The 17109-nt window shown below is 32.6% G+C and overlaps 5 protein-coding genes across 13 annotated transcripts; 1 reads left to right on the top strand and 4 right to left on the bottom strand.

Moving 5' to 3' along the window:
• Window positions 1–3596: 3596 nt before the first annotated feature.
• LOC107060593 (SKP1-like protein 1A) lies at window positions 3597–3884 on the bottom strand. Its single transcript, XM_015308633.1, has one exon. It carries the CDS (start codon window positions 3882–3884, stop codon window positions 3597–3599), a length of 288 nt encoding a protein of 95 aa, XP_015164119.1.
• Window positions 3885–8537: 4653 nt separating this feature from the next.
• LOC107060592 (SKP1-like protein 1B) lies at window positions 8538–8993 on the bottom strand. The gene has a single exon (XM_015308632.1). It carries the CDS (start codon window positions 8991–8993, stop codon window positions 8538–8540), a length of 456 nt encoding a protein of 151 aa, XP_015164118.1.
• A 1630-nt stretch (window positions 8994–10623) lies between these two features.
• Window positions 10624–11004, bottom strand: LOC107060603 (SKP1-like protein 1B). Its single transcript, XM_015308647.1, has one exon. The coding sequence runs from the start codon at window positions 11002–11004 to the stop codon at window positions 10624–10626; it is 381 nt and encodes a 126-aa protein (XP_015164133.1).
• Window positions 11005–12796: 1792 nt separating this feature from the next.
• LOC107060591 (SKP1-like protein 11) lies at window positions 12797–13150 on the bottom strand. The gene has a single exon (XM_015308631.1). It carries the CDS (start codon window positions 13148–13150, stop codon window positions 12797–12799), a length of 354 nt encoding a protein of 117 aa, XP_015164117.1.
• Window positions 13151–13508: 358 nt separating this feature from the next.
• LOC102586263 (uncharacterized deoxyribonuclease YabD) lies at window positions 13509–17094 on the top strand. 9 transcript variants are annotated; one of them, XM_015308681.1, is made up of 4 exons: window positions 13509–13662; window positions 15409–16471; window positions 16548–16596; window positions 16809–17094. In XM_015308681.1, exons 2-4 carry the CDS (start codon window positions 15557–15559, stop codon window positions 16880–16882), a joined length of 1038 nt encoding a protein of 345 aa, XP_015164167.1. In that variant the 5' UTR covers window positions 13509–13662; window positions 15409–15556; the 3' UTR covers window positions 16883–17094. The 9 variants fall into 9 exon arrangements, with proteins under 9 accessions (XP_015164167.1, XP_015164164.1, XP_015164165.1 ...); XM_015308678.1 differs by having other exon boundaries at window positions 15345–16471; XM_015308679.1 differs by having other exon boundaries at window positions 15329–16471.
• The last annotated feature ends 15 nt before the right edge of the window (window positions 17095–17109 follow it).

Here is a 17109-nt window from a genome sequence, read left to right as displayed (position 1 = left end):
GTGTCTAAACGACTGTAATAATGTTGTGATTCTATTTTTGATAGCGGGGAAGCGTTTTGAGGACGTTCGGAAAGGGAAAGCTCCGGAGAAGTGATTTTGGAGTGCGTGTGATTGGCCTACAGGTAGGCTATGGTTTTCCCTCTCTTAGATTGAGCTCGAGAATGTGAATGCATGTTGATTAGTTGGGATTTGGGTTGGGTAGTTATTGAATCCTACTTAGGTTTTAAGAAATCATGTTTTCGGCCTATTTCGGGAATTATCGGGTAACTGTGAGCATGCTTTGTGTTATTAACGGACCCTCCTCGCTATGTGGAGTGCTTGCATGCTTAATTATTATTTATTTGAAGCATGTTGGGCCTTAGTTTAGGTTTGACTAGGGCTTGCTTCAGAAATACATTATTCGAATCCAATAGGTCTTAGTTTTGCCCCGACGTCGCTCGGCCGACTTAGATCCCTGTAGACTGGTGTAGCAGACTTGAGTCTGATAGTTTGGGCCTTAGTTAGGTGATACTCTTTCTCCGACTATAGTTATCCTTATTTTCCCCGATGTTACGGCTTCACGAGTTACATCGGCGACACTAGTTCTACTTCGCGATTTGAATTTGATTTTCGATTTGGTTCCAAGGTATTTTCTATTGATTGGCTATGTGTGGACGGCGTTTCGCAGATATTTATGAGTGTGGATCGATTAGGACTCTTCTAGCAGCTACATTGGCACCTTATAGAGCATCCGGTTCGAGGTCCGGCCTCTATTGTGTCAGATTCTACTAATTAGGGTTGAGGTTCTAGTTCGATGTTCTTCGTTCATGGGTTCTTTTATGCAATTCTCTTTAGTTATAGTTATTCTGTGTACTCGTCGGGCTTATGGGGGTCCGTTCGGGTTTTTATTTAACTTGCGCACGAGTGTACCTTCTGGGCTTATGGGGGCCCAGTTAGGTGTAGTTAGCTTATAGATTACTTTAGTTAGTTCTTTATACACTCGTGTGCATTCCTTTGTTAGTTAGATTTTAGTTCTTGACTTCGGTTTGTGTTATTCCTTCTTTTCATCTTGCCTTTACTTTTCAAGTTCAGTCGGCCTATGATGCCTACTGGGTACCAGTTGTTTTGGTACTCATGCTACGCTCTGCATCTATTTCGTGAAGCAGGTCCGGGCACTAGTAGCCAGCGTTGATCGAGCTTGGAGCAGACTGATCCGGCAGTTCTTGGCCCTCGGTTTGTATTATTCCTTCTTTTCATATTGCTTTTACTTTTCAAGTTCAGTCGGCCTATGATGCCTACTGGGTACCGGTTGTTTTGGTACTCATGCTACGCTCTGCATCTGTTTCGTGATGCAGGTCCGGGCACTAGTAGCCAGCGTTGATCGAGCTTAGAGCAGTCTGATCCGGAGAAGGGGGTGAGCACACGGCGTTTTGTACTATTTCAGTCTCCATCTGTATATATAGACTTGCTTTTCCTTTTGAGACAGTCCAGTCTCTGCTGTCCACTTTTGGGACTTGTACTCATTTTGTTAGTAGCTCTGTACTAGTGACTTCCAGGTTCTGGGAGGGATCTTTATTTGTATATATGTTTTTGGTTTGCTTCCGCCTGTTTATATTGTTATTTTCCTACTCTTGTTTAGTTTCTACCCTCAGACCCATTACTTGTTGTTCCGGGTTACGAGTTGGCTTACCTACTGGTGGGTTATAGTGGGTGCCATCATGACTTGAGAAATCGAGTCGTGACAACTTTACAGTGCATTAGATTTTAATTACTTTCCAAAATTGTAATAGGAACATGGAAAGTAAAATATTACATAGATTAAAAGTTATTATTTTTCCTTTTTAAAGTTTAATAAATTTGCTTTGCAAAATCTACATAAATTGTCTCAGATTATTAGGATAATAAATTTAATTAAAACTTACAGGGAAAGTTCTGAATTCATTATTCCTTTAATCATCTATTGGAAGATCACTCATATCGTTATGTTTGACCTACATTTTCAACAAAAGTAATCGAAAAACTAAAATAATTAATTAATCTAGTACTCCCCAGTCCCTTGGCTCCATATAGTTATCCACATTATTAAAAATAGTTTTCCTAAATTATTAATTGAGATAAATAAATTACATTACCCCATTTACTCTTACAATTAATTCTTTTTGCAAGTGTAAACTTAAAAGTAATAAACTATTATCTTTCAACAAAAAAATTGTATTGCAATTCAAATTTCATTATTTTATATTTTAATTCAAATGATATGTTATTACTAGATATAGTAAATTGGAATAATTAAGTAGAATGACCATTTGGTCAAATGTTCTAATAGAAAATAAAACGATTTTCAGTTAATTCTATCTGGTCATTAAGTAATCAATAGAATGCCCATTTGATTATTTATTATTATGTTTGTGCCTACTCAAATCTTCTCCGAACACTTGGGTAAGTTTAAATAATAAAATTCGACATCTTCACAGCTGGATTATTTCGAGTGAATTATATATCTAAAGAATAGAAATATGGAGAGGAGCTAACGATGTCTGAATTTTAGGATTGTTTAGTGGAGATTTGAATCGGATGTTCATTGAAATCTTTCATTAAAACGTTTCAAACCTCAAGATTTAAAATTGATATGCCGTAAATATGAATTGATCATTGCTAGTGAATATATAATATATTAAAAGAATTGAAACATCGAAATTTTCTTATATCTATAATTTAGGACTATTTAGAGGAGATTTGAGCTAGTTGATATTGAAAGAAAATTGAACTCATGAGGAAGATGTGTTGTAATGTATAAATATCATATATCTGTGTTTGTGATTATTTATACATATTTAATATGTAGTTATACATCATACTTATATACAATCTTACACTATTTATAAAATATCGATACATTACATATACATACATGATACAACCATTTAATTAATAAGAATTTTGGTCAATGATACATTTACTTGAGAAACCGTAGTAAATATTGTCCTAAAATTTGGAGTATTACAAGTATAATTTCATAACATTTGTAATAATTGATTTCTTCTGTTGTAATATGTTAAGCCCATCCATTATTACCCTACAAGATGCACTATATGTTGTGCAAAAAGAATGATGATACACAAATATGTTCCTTTAATTATTATTATTTTTAAAAAAAAATTCACATAGTGTTTAATATCTGCATGAAAGTTCAATCAATTTGAATCCGCGCCTATTAAGACCTCACTCGAACCGTAGCGCTTAATCTGTACATTTTCCAACAATTTTTCTTTATATCAAGTTCATTGGATATGCTTTGAATGAAAATAACTCAAAATTATTAAAAATAATTAAATGTAAATATTTCTTTTTGAGATATCAAATTCATCTTTCAACCATTTGTATGAATATTCTTTTCCAAATTTAATATAAATAGCTTTAATTTCTTTTCAACATAAGTTATAAATTTATAAATCAATAAAAATCGAATAACAATTCTATAAGAAGGAACAACAGAAGATAGAATGAAATAAAATAGGATATAGCTAACAAGACAATTGTAATTCATTTTTTTTTTAAAAGACAAATTAAAAATAACACTAGTGTTATAAAATCATTCAAAAGCCCAAGCATTGTCTTTACGGATCTCTCCTTCTTCCTCTGGAGTAAAATCCTTTAATCCTACCGGCAACTTCTTGACATATCATATCCAATATCTCCTTATCGTTAAGAAAATTAGCACCTAAGATAAGATCGTACAAAATCGAGTGGTGCACCTTCACAAAAGCCTTGTCAAAATCCATCAACATGTCTTTGGAGACGCCTTCCTCCGAATGTTTCTTCCAGTATTCAACCGCTTTGGTCATTGTTTTGCTATGGACATTAGGCAGGGGATTGACGTTTGAAACACAATCATTTTCAACCATATTCTTGATAGCTTGTGACCTTACTAATATCGCCTCGTCCAGTACAAATACCTTACCATCACAAGTTGTCACGCCCCAAGCCTACACTCTGGGCGAGACTGGCACTCGAAGACCATTGCTAGCCCCAAGCGAACCCTTGGCCTAGCTTACTTAACTCAGTGGAAGACAATATGCATATTAATAAAGATCAATAACACTTAACTGAACTGAATACTAAAATAACTGAGAATGCTTAAAGGTGAAACGTTCAACTTGGCCAAAAGTGGCAACCTAAGTCTTAACAATAAAAATGATAATGAAAAGACTCAAAGGAATAACATTTGACTGTCTATGAAGTCTCTAAAATAACTAAGATGGATATTGGGACAAACCCCACAACATCCTAATGAACTAACTAGAAAGCAATGAAAATAGATCCTCCGGAATACAATAAGGCTCACCGACTGACTCTGAATTGCTCACTGGATCAACGGTGCACTGGAATGCCGATCCTAGTTACCTGTGTCTACATCATAAGAGATGCAGGCCAACTAGCATCAGTACATTGAATGTACGAGTATGCGAGTTGGAATGCTAAAACAACATAGGCTCAAAAGAGATTCTGAAAGAAACACTTACCTTGGCTCTTCTCAACTCATGAATACTTAACTGAACTCATTTCAATATAAACCAGTTTAAAACAAGTGCAATATAAAGAAAACTGTTTAAAAACATGATGTCAACTCTGTGTATATACAAGGATACAACATAACTTTGAAATGTATGTAAAAATACAATAGAGTGATATATATAAAAATACAATAACTTATGTGGGAGTTTCTCTAACCGACAACCATCACATAAAAGTTATAGTGATGATACAACGATTAACCTCACGCTGCCAGAGCATTCTATACTCGGCCAAAGGTACAGAATCTGAACTGCCTAATGGATCCACTAGTCTATATGAAAAGGGTTCACCTAAAAAGTATGACCATTTTCTACCCATGATGGCTACATGGTTTAAGGGGGCTGATAGTTGTATGAACTCTTCCCCATCGGTGCTCAATACTACTCCCAAAATATACTAGCTCTTATGCTTTTAAATAAAATAAACTTCTTCTGTGATTTGAGAATAGTGCTCAAAAAAAACTATCCCGAAGGCTCTTTGGAAATCTCAGTTTCCGCTCTTATTTAAAAAAAAAAAACATTTACAAATCTCTTTGGGAATACATAGTCCCCATAAACTTCTTTAAAGAAAAGAACTTCAACTTTACTCTTTATTGATCTCAAAACTTAAGTCTTAAAACAAAGTTAAAACATTTGTGAAAGACTTTTGTAAACTTTAAGAACTTATCTTAACTTAACTTTTGACTTCTCTTGACTTTGACCTTAACTGCTCTTGACCTGACTCTTATCTGATCCTTGAATTGAATTATGGATTCAAGGATTAAGATTTGTGACTAGAAAGATCTCATGATGTTTAGGAATGATTCTAGATAGTTAAACATGAGAAAAGACGGAAAATCAATATTTGAAGGTGGGTCCGCGACGCGGAGGCATAATTTAATTTTGGTTCCAATAACATCTTTTGAGGCAGAACACCTCGTGTCAGCTCCGCGACGCGAAGCTGAAATGTTCAACTGGGCACTAGGCGTGCGACGCGCGACCATCCTCTAATTTCGTCCGACGAAATTTCTTCTCGTTTTCCAAGCCCAATTCACCTAAACTTGATTCTTTTTCTCAAATTACTTTTAGATACATATACCCAGCAAATGTACCTAAGAGCCTAACTCGAACCGGCCTTATAATGCGACGTAACGAACTCAGAAACTTCCCAACTCAGTCAAATTCAAGAACAAATATATGAATTCAAGAATAGGTATCAAGATCATCAATATTCAAATGCTTTTAGGACAAATCCAAACTGAAATAAATATGCTTGGCACGAGGGAGAACTATCCCAATGTTATGAGAGCCTCACATACTTAATAGAAGTAAATCCTTGGCGAAACACCAACTTTCTTGATCGATCTTGATGAATTTGCCCTTTTCTCCTTCTTCTTTTCTCTTCTCCTTTCTCCTTACCCCTAGCGTGAAATCCCAAATTCTAAAACTGTCTAAAATCTGATTTGACCCATATTAAACTCCTAAAAATGGATTAAAATAATAGGGCAATGAAAAGACTAAAATACCTCTTAAAATTCCGGATTGGACATTTCCTTAATCCAACAGCCCAACTTCCAAAGGGGATAACTCACTCATACGAACTCGGAATCGCGCAAACTTGGTGGCGTTGGAAAGATCATTCCAAGAGATTTCCAAAAATATCTGGAACTACACCTAACTCATCCTGAGCTAATAATTATGGTCATTTGAAATTGACCAAAAACTCACTTTTAACTTACTTAAACATTCCCAGATTTCCTCCTTCTTTCCAAAAGTAACTATTTCCAGATTTTAAGTTTCTTTCTAGTTCTTTCTAGTTGCGAGATGTTACACAAGTCTTTAGAGTTAAGAACTTTGTTAAAGAAGACAAGATGATAAAAATATATTTGAATAAGAGATGTTAATTTATTTTTGTTGAGAATATTATCGAAAGGAAATTTGAATGATTATAATGTCTGAGAGGTTTGAAGGGCTTAATTTATAGAGCATTAGGTTTTCATTGTTCTAGTTGAAGTAGGAAGTCAAAACGGGGAAAAAAAAAGTTCATGGAAATATTTATGGAGATTATTGCTTAAAAACAAAAAATTTCTTGTAATTGGAGTTAATGGGTGTTTGAAAAATCCAATCTTTATCACTCAGAACATATGTAACAGATAGGAAGATGGTGATAGGTACAAGAAAGCTTTTGTTGTGTATCTTCTTGTAAAACCTGAATTTATTATAACTTTGGAGAATGGTGTTTGAATAGTTGTAGACACATCTTTAAGCTATCACTGAGTTTTCTTTTTTATACCCTAAACAAGAGGGAAATTAAAACTCTACCTAATTTTCTCAAATATAATAACTAGGTGTAATTTCTTTCCAACTAACCTTCTTATTCATGAATTTTTTAAAGAGCAACTTTCACATGTAGCAAACAAAAAAATCATATTTGTATGCTATAGCAAGTTTGCATAATTGCGCTCCATAGCAAACATATATATGTATAATTCGCTATACATATACAATTGAAAGATGTCTATTTCGCTATACATATATACAAAAAGAAGCAATTGTATAATTCGTTGGCTCCTCTTCAGAATTGTATAATTTCGCTGGCAGGCCATTTGTATAAATTGTTGTTAGCCTCTCATTTGTATAAATCGTTGACAAAAATATTTGTATATAAAAAATCGCTCTCTTTCGCTTTATACAAACATAAATTATACATTATACAAGCATAAAACTGGGCAGGGGAATATTTTTATTGTATAATTATAAGTGTATAGGACGAATATATATGTATTTGCATGTGTATATACAATTTTCTCGCGCTTTATACAAACAGAAACGCAATTTATACAATTTGTTGTATAATACTTAATAACTAAAGATTATAAAGTATTTAATATTGAGTCACTTCAAAATTAAATTCAAACACATGAGACTGAACCTCAAATTTACGGGTATAAAATTTCAAACTTCATACATAAAAATATGAATCTTTAATGTCCAATTCTATCACGCACAAAATAGAATAAATAATTAGCACAAAATTAAATAATTCACACCATGAATGGAACTTTAAAAAATCACAACAAATTAAAGAGAATCAATTTTAAAACCATATAGATGCACTCGAAAACGAAGAACATTTTCTACTTCACATTAATGAATCTTCAAAAGATAACTCAAATAATTAAAAAACAATCTTAAAACCATATACTAATTTTTAAAAAATTCATTGCATCATTACCCCCATTCAACTATAACACATTTTTTTAAAAGACACTGGAACTTTGCAAAGGTCCTAGCACTCCCTTAAATAATTTAAACGTGGTAAAAATATCCCAGATTTCAGTCAATCTCACGTATAAGAAAGAAAGTGCATACACACACCAACTATTACCTACCACATGCCAATTATTTTTTAATTTTATTTTCATTTATTTCTCATTCTATTTTTTTAACAAAAAAATCTCTTTACTTCTTCAATTGTTAATGTACGTTGGACTGCTGTAAATCCAACCTTTTTCCTCCTCTTCGCCGCCGCCGACTTCACTGCTGTAACTCCATTTCAACCATTTAATTTTTCTATCATCCAATCATAGTTGTATGAGGTAACGGAGGAGGTCATGTAATCTAAATTATTTGAATCGGATATCTATTGAAATCTGTCATTAAAATGTTTCTAGCCTCAAATTTATAATTTAATCTGTCGAATGTGAATTAGTCATTTCTAGTGAATATACAATATATTAAAAGAATTAAAACATCAAAAGTTGCTTAGATATACATATAATTTAGGACTATTTAGAGGAGATTTGAGTGAATAACGTATCTAAAAGGATAATATTTTTTTTCTCAAATAACATAACAAGCTTTAATTTCTTTCCAACATAATTATAAATCATTCAAAACTAAGCAATATTTCTTCAAAAAGGAACAATACAAGATAGAACTAACAGAAATAAAATAACAATAAAAATAGGATATAGCTAAGGAAATAACAGAAATATTATAAAATCATTCAAAAGCCCAAGCATTCTCTCTACAGATCTCCTCCTCTTCCTCTGGAGTATAATCATTCACGATACCAAATACTTCACGTATTTCCTCTATTGGTTTCCCTTTGATCCTATCAGCAAATTCTTGGATTACTACCTCCTTCAACTGCTTATCATAAAAAAAATTAGCAGCCAAGAGAACACCAACTAATTCTGATTGGCTCATCTTCAAGAAATCCTGATCAAAACTCTTTAACTGATCTTTTGTAACACCTTCTTTCGAATATTTTTTCCAATACTGAACCACTTTTTTCATTGTTTTGCCATCAACATTAGACAAGGAAAGGACATTAGAAGTACAATCAACGTTTTGTACCATGTTTTTGATGACTTCTGACCTCAGAGCTACAACCTCAGTGAGTTTGAATTCCTCACCATCGCTAGTCTTGAAAGTTATGAGTTTTTCTAAAGACATGACAAAGAAAATAGAAAGAGTTATGAATGAATGATTTCAATACATGAGACTAGCTTGGTCTTTTATAGTGTATTAGGTTTTAATTACTTTTCCCAAAAGTTTGTGGTAGGAATATGGAAAGCTAAATATTACATTGACCAAAATTTATTATTTTCCTTTTTTGAAGTTTAATTAATTTGCTTTTTAAAATATACCTATTATGTCTTAAATTATTATGATAATGATATAATTTAGAGTGACAAGGAAAGTTTAAACTCATTGTTTCTTTAATCATCTACTAGAAGACGAGTCATTTCTGATAGTTATTAAAATTGCTTTGTTTGACTACATTTTCGATAAAAGTAATCGAGAAACTAAAACAATAGAATGACCATTTGATCATTTACTGATTATGTCTATGTCTACTCGGATCTTCTTCGGGCAATTGGGTAAATTTAAATAACTAAAATTCGACATCGTCGCAACTATACATTATTTTGAGTGAATAATATATCTAGAGAATAGAAATATTGAGAGTAGCTAATAATATCTAAATTTTGGATTGTTTAGTGGAGACTTGAATCAGATGTCCATTGAAATCATTCATTAAAAGCTTTTTGAATCTCAAAATTTAAAATTTGATCTACCGCAAATTTAAATTGATCATTTCTAGTGAAAATATAATATACTAAAAGAATCGAAACATTGGGATTTGTTCATATCTATAATTTAGGACTATTTAGAGGAGATAAGCTAGTCGATTTTGAAAAAAATTCAACTCGTGAGGAAGATGCGTTGTAATGTATAAATATTATGTAACTGTTTTTGTGATTATTTATACATATCTAATGTATAGCTATAGATCATACACATATACAATCTTACACTATTTATATAATATTGATACATTACATATACATTCAGCCATTTAATTAAATAAGAATTTGGTCAATGATACATTTTTACTTGAGAAGCCGTAGTAAATATTGCCCTAAATTTTGGAATATTACTAGTATTTTTTCATACAATTGTAACAATTTACTTCTTCTATTGTAATATTTTAAGCTCATCCACTATCACCTTGCAAGATGCACTATATATTGTGCAAAATGAAAGATGATACATATATACATTCCTCCAATTAATATTTTTAGTTTCTTCACCCAGTGTTTAATATCTGCATTAAAGTTTAATTAATTTGAATTCACGCCAAGTAAGATCTCACTCGGACTATAGCGTTTTTCTATACATTCTTCCAACAATTTTCTTTATATTAAGTCAATTGGATATGCTTTGAACGAAAATAACTCAAAATTATTTAAAAAATAAATGTAGATATTTCTTTTTGAGATATCAATTCATCTTTTAACCATTTGGATGAATGTTTTTTTTTTTTCAAATTTAATATAAATAGCTTCAATTTCTTTTCAACATAGTTTATAAATTTATAAATCAATAAAAACCAAATAACAATTCTATAAAAAAGAACATAAGAAGATAGAACTAAATAAAATAGGATATAGCTAATTAGACAATTTTAATTCTAAAATAAAAAAAAATGAAAATAACTATAAAATCATTCAAATTCCCAAGCATTCTCTTTACATATCTCCTCTTCTTCCTATGGAGTAAAATCATTCTTGATATCAAATTATTTGCGTATTTCTTCTTGTGTTTTCCCTTTAATCCTATCGGCAACTTCTTGACACATCATATCCAATATCTCCTTATCGTTAAGAAAATTAACAACTAAGATAAGAGCATGCAAAATCGAGTGGTGCACCTTCACAAAAGCCTTGTCAAAATCCATCAGCATGTCTTTGGAGACGCCTTCCTCCGAATGTTTCTTCCAGTATTCGATCACTTTGGTCATGGTTTTGCTATGAACATTAGGTAGGGGAATGACGCTTGAAACACAATCATCTTCAACCATAGTCTTGATAGTTTGTGACCTTACAACTATCACCTCGTCGAGTACAAATTCTTTACCATCGTAAGTCTTTAGAGTTAAGAACTTTGTGGAAGAAGACATGGATGATCAATATATATTTGAATCAAATGATTATCATGTTTGAGAGGTTTGAAGGACTTAATTTATAGAGCATTAAATTTACACTATCCTAATTAAAGTAGAAAGTCAAAACCGAAAAAATAAGTTTGATGGGAGAATCACTTTTGCATTAACAATGTCAAATTAGGAAATTGTGAAAATTCTACCTAAACCGTATGTATGTGACAGAATAAGATTAGGAAAAGGAAGCCTTTTTTTTCTTCCAAATCTCAATTAGGAGAAAAATTAGTTTTTCCGTAATATCTAACCATGATGTTTGAAAAGTTGTAAACACATACATAATTATTCTTGGAGACTATTGCTTAAAGAAATATAAAATTTCTTGTAATTGGAGTTAGTGGGGATTTTAAAGATTCAATCTTTATCACTCAGAATAAATGTAACAGATAGGAAGATGGTGATAGTAAATTTGAATAATTAGACAGAATGACCATTTGGTGGAGATCTTGTAATCTACATTTTAGGATTGTTTAGTGGAGATTTAAATCGAATATCCATAGAAATCTGTCATTAAAACGTTTCAAACCTCAAATTTTAAAATTTGATCAACAACAAATGTGAATTGATCATTTCTATAGAATATATAATATTTAAAAGAATTGAAACATCGAAAGTTTCCCATATCTATAATTTAGTATTATTTAGAAGAGATTTGAGCTGGTCGATATTGGAAAAACAATCAACTCGTGAGGAAGATGCGTTGCAATGTATAAATATTATTTAAATGTGTTTCTGATTATATATACATATATGATATATAGTTGTACATCACACATATATATGATCAAACATTATTTATAAAATATCGATACACTACATGTACATACAATCATTCAATTAATAAGCATTTTCGTCAATGATACAATTATTTGTGAAGCCGTAGTAAATATTGTCCTAAAATTAGGAGTATTACAAGTATTTTTTCATAGCAATTGTAATAATTGATTTCTTTTGTCGTAATATGTTAAATCATCTATTAATAACTTGCAAGATGCATTATATATTGTGCAAAAGGAAAGACGATACATATATACATTCCTCCAATTATTATTTTACAACTTTTCACTCAATGTTTAATATTTGTATTAAAGTTCAACTAATTCGAATTTGTGCCAAGTAGGATCTCACTTTGACTATAACGCTTCCTTTCAAGAATTTTTCTATACGTTCTTCCAATCTCTATCTTCTTACCCAAATCAAGTCGAAGAATATTTTTTAAGCTGTAGCACCAATTAACATTATTATTGAATTTTTAAAAGTGACATGTAAACCAATATAACCTTATATTAAAAGAGAAACTCCCTAATGCTTCTCTCTTGTTTTTTAAGTTTTTAACTTTAATAGTCTTTTAAAGGATTCCCTAATACTTAAATCATTTTTGTTGTTTTATGAGTAACTTCAAAGAAAAGCTATGTTAAGAGATTTTCCAGTACTTAAGTGTCAATTAATTAAGAAAATTTATCAAATATGCTTTGAATGAAAATAACTCAAAATTATTAAAAAAATAAATTTGAATATTTCTTTTTGGGATATCAAATTTATCTTTCAATCGTTTTTTTTCAAATTTTATATAAATAGCTCTAATTTCTTTTCAACATAATTTATAAATCAATAAAAACCAAACAACAATTATATAAAAAAGAACAACAGAAGATAGAACTAAATAAAATAGGATATAACTAACTAGATCGTTCCGATTCTAAAATTAAAAAAGAACAAAAAATTAAAAATAACACCAGTGTTATAAAATCATTCAAAAGCCCCAAGCATTCTCTTTACGAATCTTCTCGTCTTCCTCTGGAGTAAAATCATTCTTGATATCAAATTCTTTACGTATTTCTTCTGGTGTTTTTCCTTTAACCCTATCGGCAACTTCTTGACACATCATATCCAATATCTCTTTATCGTTAAGAAAATTAGCAGCTAAAATAAGATCGTACAAAATCGAGTGGTGCACATTCACGAAAGCCTTGTCAAAATCTATCAACATGTCTTTGGAGACGCTTTCTTCTGAATGTTTCTTCCAGTATTCGATCACTTTGATCATTGTTTTGCTATGAACATTAGGCAAGGGAATGATGTTTGAAACACAATCGTCTTCAACCATATTCTTGATAGCTTGTGACCATCGCAAGTCTTTAGAGTTAAGAACTTTGTTGAAGAAGACATGATGATAAAAATATATTTGAATAAGAGATGTTAATTCGTTTTTGTTGAGAATATTATTGAAAGAAGATTTGAAGAATAATAATGTCTCAGACGTCTGGACGGCTTAATTTATATAAGATTAGATTTTCGTTGTTGTAGTTGGAGTAGGAAGTCAAAAGGGGGAAAAAGAGTTTGGGAAAATCTGTTTTGTGTCAAACTAGGTAATTGTGAAAATTTTACGTAAACGTATGTATGTGACCAAATAAAATTAGAAAAAGGAAGCCTTTTTTTTTTCTCTTCCAAATCTCAATTAGGAGAAAAAATAATTTTAATTTTTATCCCTAATATCTAACTATGGTTAACCCTAGGAAATAGATGTGGTTCGAGCTGTCCCTGGGAATTTTGAGTGTGAAGGGGATTGAGAAAGCTTCTCTTTTTTGGTGTACTGGAATTTCAGAGCTCATATTCCAGGTACTTAATTATTCATTCCAAGAAAATTTATGGAGACTATTGCTTGAAAAATGAAAATTTCTTGTAATTGGAGTGAATGGGTGTTTGAAAAATTCAATCTTTATCAATCAGAACATATGTAACAGGTAGGAAGATGGTGATGGGTATAAGAAAGCGCTTGTTGGGTATCTTTTTGCAAAATTATGCCTTTGGAGAATGGTGTTTGAAAAGTTGTAAACACATCTTTAAGCTTTCACTAAGTTTTTTTTAACCCTAAATAAGAGGGAAATTAAGATTGTATCTGATTTCCTGTAATCCGATAAGTGGAATCTGGTGAGGGTAGGATGTATGCGGACCTTATCCCTGCGTAGAGAGACGGTTTCTGATAGACCCTTGAAACTAACAATAGTGATGAACTGATGATAAATAGAACTAACAATAGTGATGAACTGATGATACAAAAAACTAAAACAATAGTGATGAACTGATGATAAATAGAGTGAATGTATGACTTGTGAACAATAGTGATGAACTGATGATAAATAGAGTGAATGTATGACTTGTGTTCTCTGTTTAGTAATCCTTAGATCTCTGTGAAACTCTTCTGCCATAAATGAGTGTCTTTCTTAGTAACATAAATAAATAAAAACAAAAAAAAGGAGCTGCATCTAGTGACATTTTTATAGTGTTTGTGTAAACTTCTAGCGAAAATTGTTTATCTATAGGTTGGCTGTTGGTCCTCTTTATTTTGTTTTCCTACTTATATTTTTTTTTTTTGATAACCGAGAAATCTGTCTGTGACCCGCCCTTTGGACCAATCACAGCCTTCTAAACTCGGTGGATAATGGGCCCGCCCCTCTACCCTTCTCCACTTAAATACTGGGCTTTGCTTTGCATGGTGTGGGGCTTGAACCTGCGACCTAAGCCACAAATCCTCCACCTTTTGCCACTTGAGCTAGGCCTTGGGGGCTGTTTTCCTACTTATATTACCTGTTTATTTATCCAGTTTGTAACTTGCTTACTTCTCTCTGCTTGTTCTCATTGGTTTGTTTTCTTCTTTCTGGTGTTTAGATCAATAAGAAATACTTTTACTTTGTCTGGAATTAGAAATAGGAAGAATGGCTACCTTGGTTGAAAGAAGAGGAAGAGTCGTTTCAGAATGGAGCCTGATTTATTGATGATGAATTTAAACCATCGAATTGGAAAATGAAATAGTTTAGTCATGTTTTTCATTTCGATTCAGCCCACCCAGTGGTAACATTGAGATAAATTACTTCAAGCTGATACCCAATGTCTAACAGTCTGAGCACCTGAGTTGCAGGTTCACCATACTGCGGTTTCACTGGTTTTATAGTCTACACTCCTATTTGAGGTTCAAGACTAAAAAATTGGTTGTAGAGATGTATGTTGAATGTAGCCTTGTGTATGAACTCTCATTTTTGGCATAATCATATTTGTTTCAATTCAAATATGATTAGAATTCCTAAGTAACACAAATCCTGTTTGAAAGTCATTTTTCTTTAACTCTAAGCGTTACTCTCATTTTGCTGTGCTCATGCAGTCAGGTTTAATAAGGCAGACCAACTTGAATGTGGTGTTCTTATGGGTTTACGGATTTGGATTTTTGAGTTGTATTATGAAATTGTTGGACTTCTGAGTGGTTACTGGTACTTCATTTTATTTTCAGCTTTTGATTTGTGCAGATTCCCTTTAGTCATTTGTTTGTCATACATACACAAACTAGCTACACCTTTTTCTATCATACAGTTGCGAGACAGTGTAGCATCTTCCAGTTTCCATTATCTTTCTCCAGCACATGAGCTGTCATTAAGGGTTCGTTCAAGGAAAAAGCAGTATAATACCAACTTAGAGTGTATCAAGAGAAGAGAAGAGTCTGGCAGTTTCAAGACCCATAATGATTAAACTCTTTGATTCTCATTGTCACCTCCAAGATCCAAGGATCCTTAATATGGTCCCAAAAATTATTAAGACCACGACTGAAACAGGAGTTGTCCATTTTGCTGTCAATGGCTTGTCAGAGAAAGATTGGCATTTGGTCAAGGAAATGAGTGAACGCTACCCTTCTATTGTTCCAAACTTTGGGCTCCATCCCTGGTTTATAACTGAGAGGACTCCTAATTGGCTGAAAACTTTGAGAGGATTTTTGGAGTCTACTCCTGCTGCTGCAGTTGGAGAGATTGGTTTAGATAAAGGTTCATTTGGAAGGAAGATTGATTTCGCTGATCAGGTGGATGTCTGTCGACAGCAGCTTCAACTTGCCAAAGAGTTGGAAAGACCAGCATCCATACACTGTGTTCGTGCTTTCGGGGATCTTCTTGATTTATTAAAATCCGCGGGGCCTGTTCCTGCTGGTTTCATCCTGCACTCTTACCTCGGCTCTGCCGAAATGGTTCCTGAATTTGCTAAGCTTGGTGCTTACTTCTCCTTCTCTGGGTTCCTTATGTCCATGAAGGAAAGCAAGGCAAAGAAAATGTTGAAGTCAATTCCTAAGGACAGGATCTTGTTGGAGACAGATGCACCAGAGGCTTTGCCAAAATTGAGCAATCCAGATTCTCTATATTTGATCGAGAAGGAAGCTTCATCAGCTGATGGAACATCAAGTGGAGGAATTAATGATGGAAATCCATCTGAGAAATCACCGGAGGAGGACAAAGGCAATGAACAACAGGCAGAAGAAATCCATAACCATCCTGCAAACATTCACCATGTACTCTCCTATGTTGCATCACTACTTGAGCTGACAAAAGAAGAACTTGCTGAGATAAGCTTTGCAAATGCTTCTCGGCTATTTTCTTATGAAGGTTCAAAGGTACTGCAAGAGGTAAAATAACTTGTCTATGACATGCAATTGACACTGTGATACATGCTCAGTATTCCTTTTCTAGGTACCGGTCTTATGTCTCACTAAATTGCCTTGGTGGTTGTGCGTGCAAGGTGGTCCTCTACAGGTCTTAAAATGATGTTGCATAACATGACTATTGGTTTCCTAAGAAGAAATGCTGCTTCAGTTTTGATATCTGCTACTGCTAGTGATACTTCAATTAGTTCCTGTGTATTATGACTCAACTACTATAATTCATTCTAAATGTTTCATTGATTCATAAGTATATATTTTCTAACCACTTGTCCTTTATCTTCTGTAACAGGTATGAGGCAGGAACTGAAAATTGTGTCAATAAGCAGCACAGCCAAAAGCTTTGTTAGGCTTTTTACAATTTGACACTTGGGTTATCAGTACATCAAACTCTTGGCTTATACTGTACCTATAGGCTATTTTCCAGTTGAAGCTCCACATAACATATAGCATAATCCTTCACTACTTTCTAAAATATTGTTCCATGTCACTTTTTACCAAGGTTCAACATTTTTTTGTTTTGAATTTTATCATGATTGTGAATATTGATAAATTAGAGTGTTAATGTAATTTTACCACTCGATAGAGTATTT

Source organism: Solanum tuberosum, unplaced genomic scaffold (assembly GCF_000226075.1).
Source record: "Solanum tuberosum cultivar DM 1-3 516 R44 unplaced genomic scaffold, SolTub_3.0 scf00083, whole genome shotgun sequence".
Classification (NCBI taxonomy): domain Eukaryota; kingdom Viridiplantae; phylum Streptophyta; class Magnoliopsida; order Solanales; family Solanaceae; genus Solanum; species Solanum tuberosum.
This window is presented reverse-complemented; position numbering and strand designations above follow the sequence as displayed.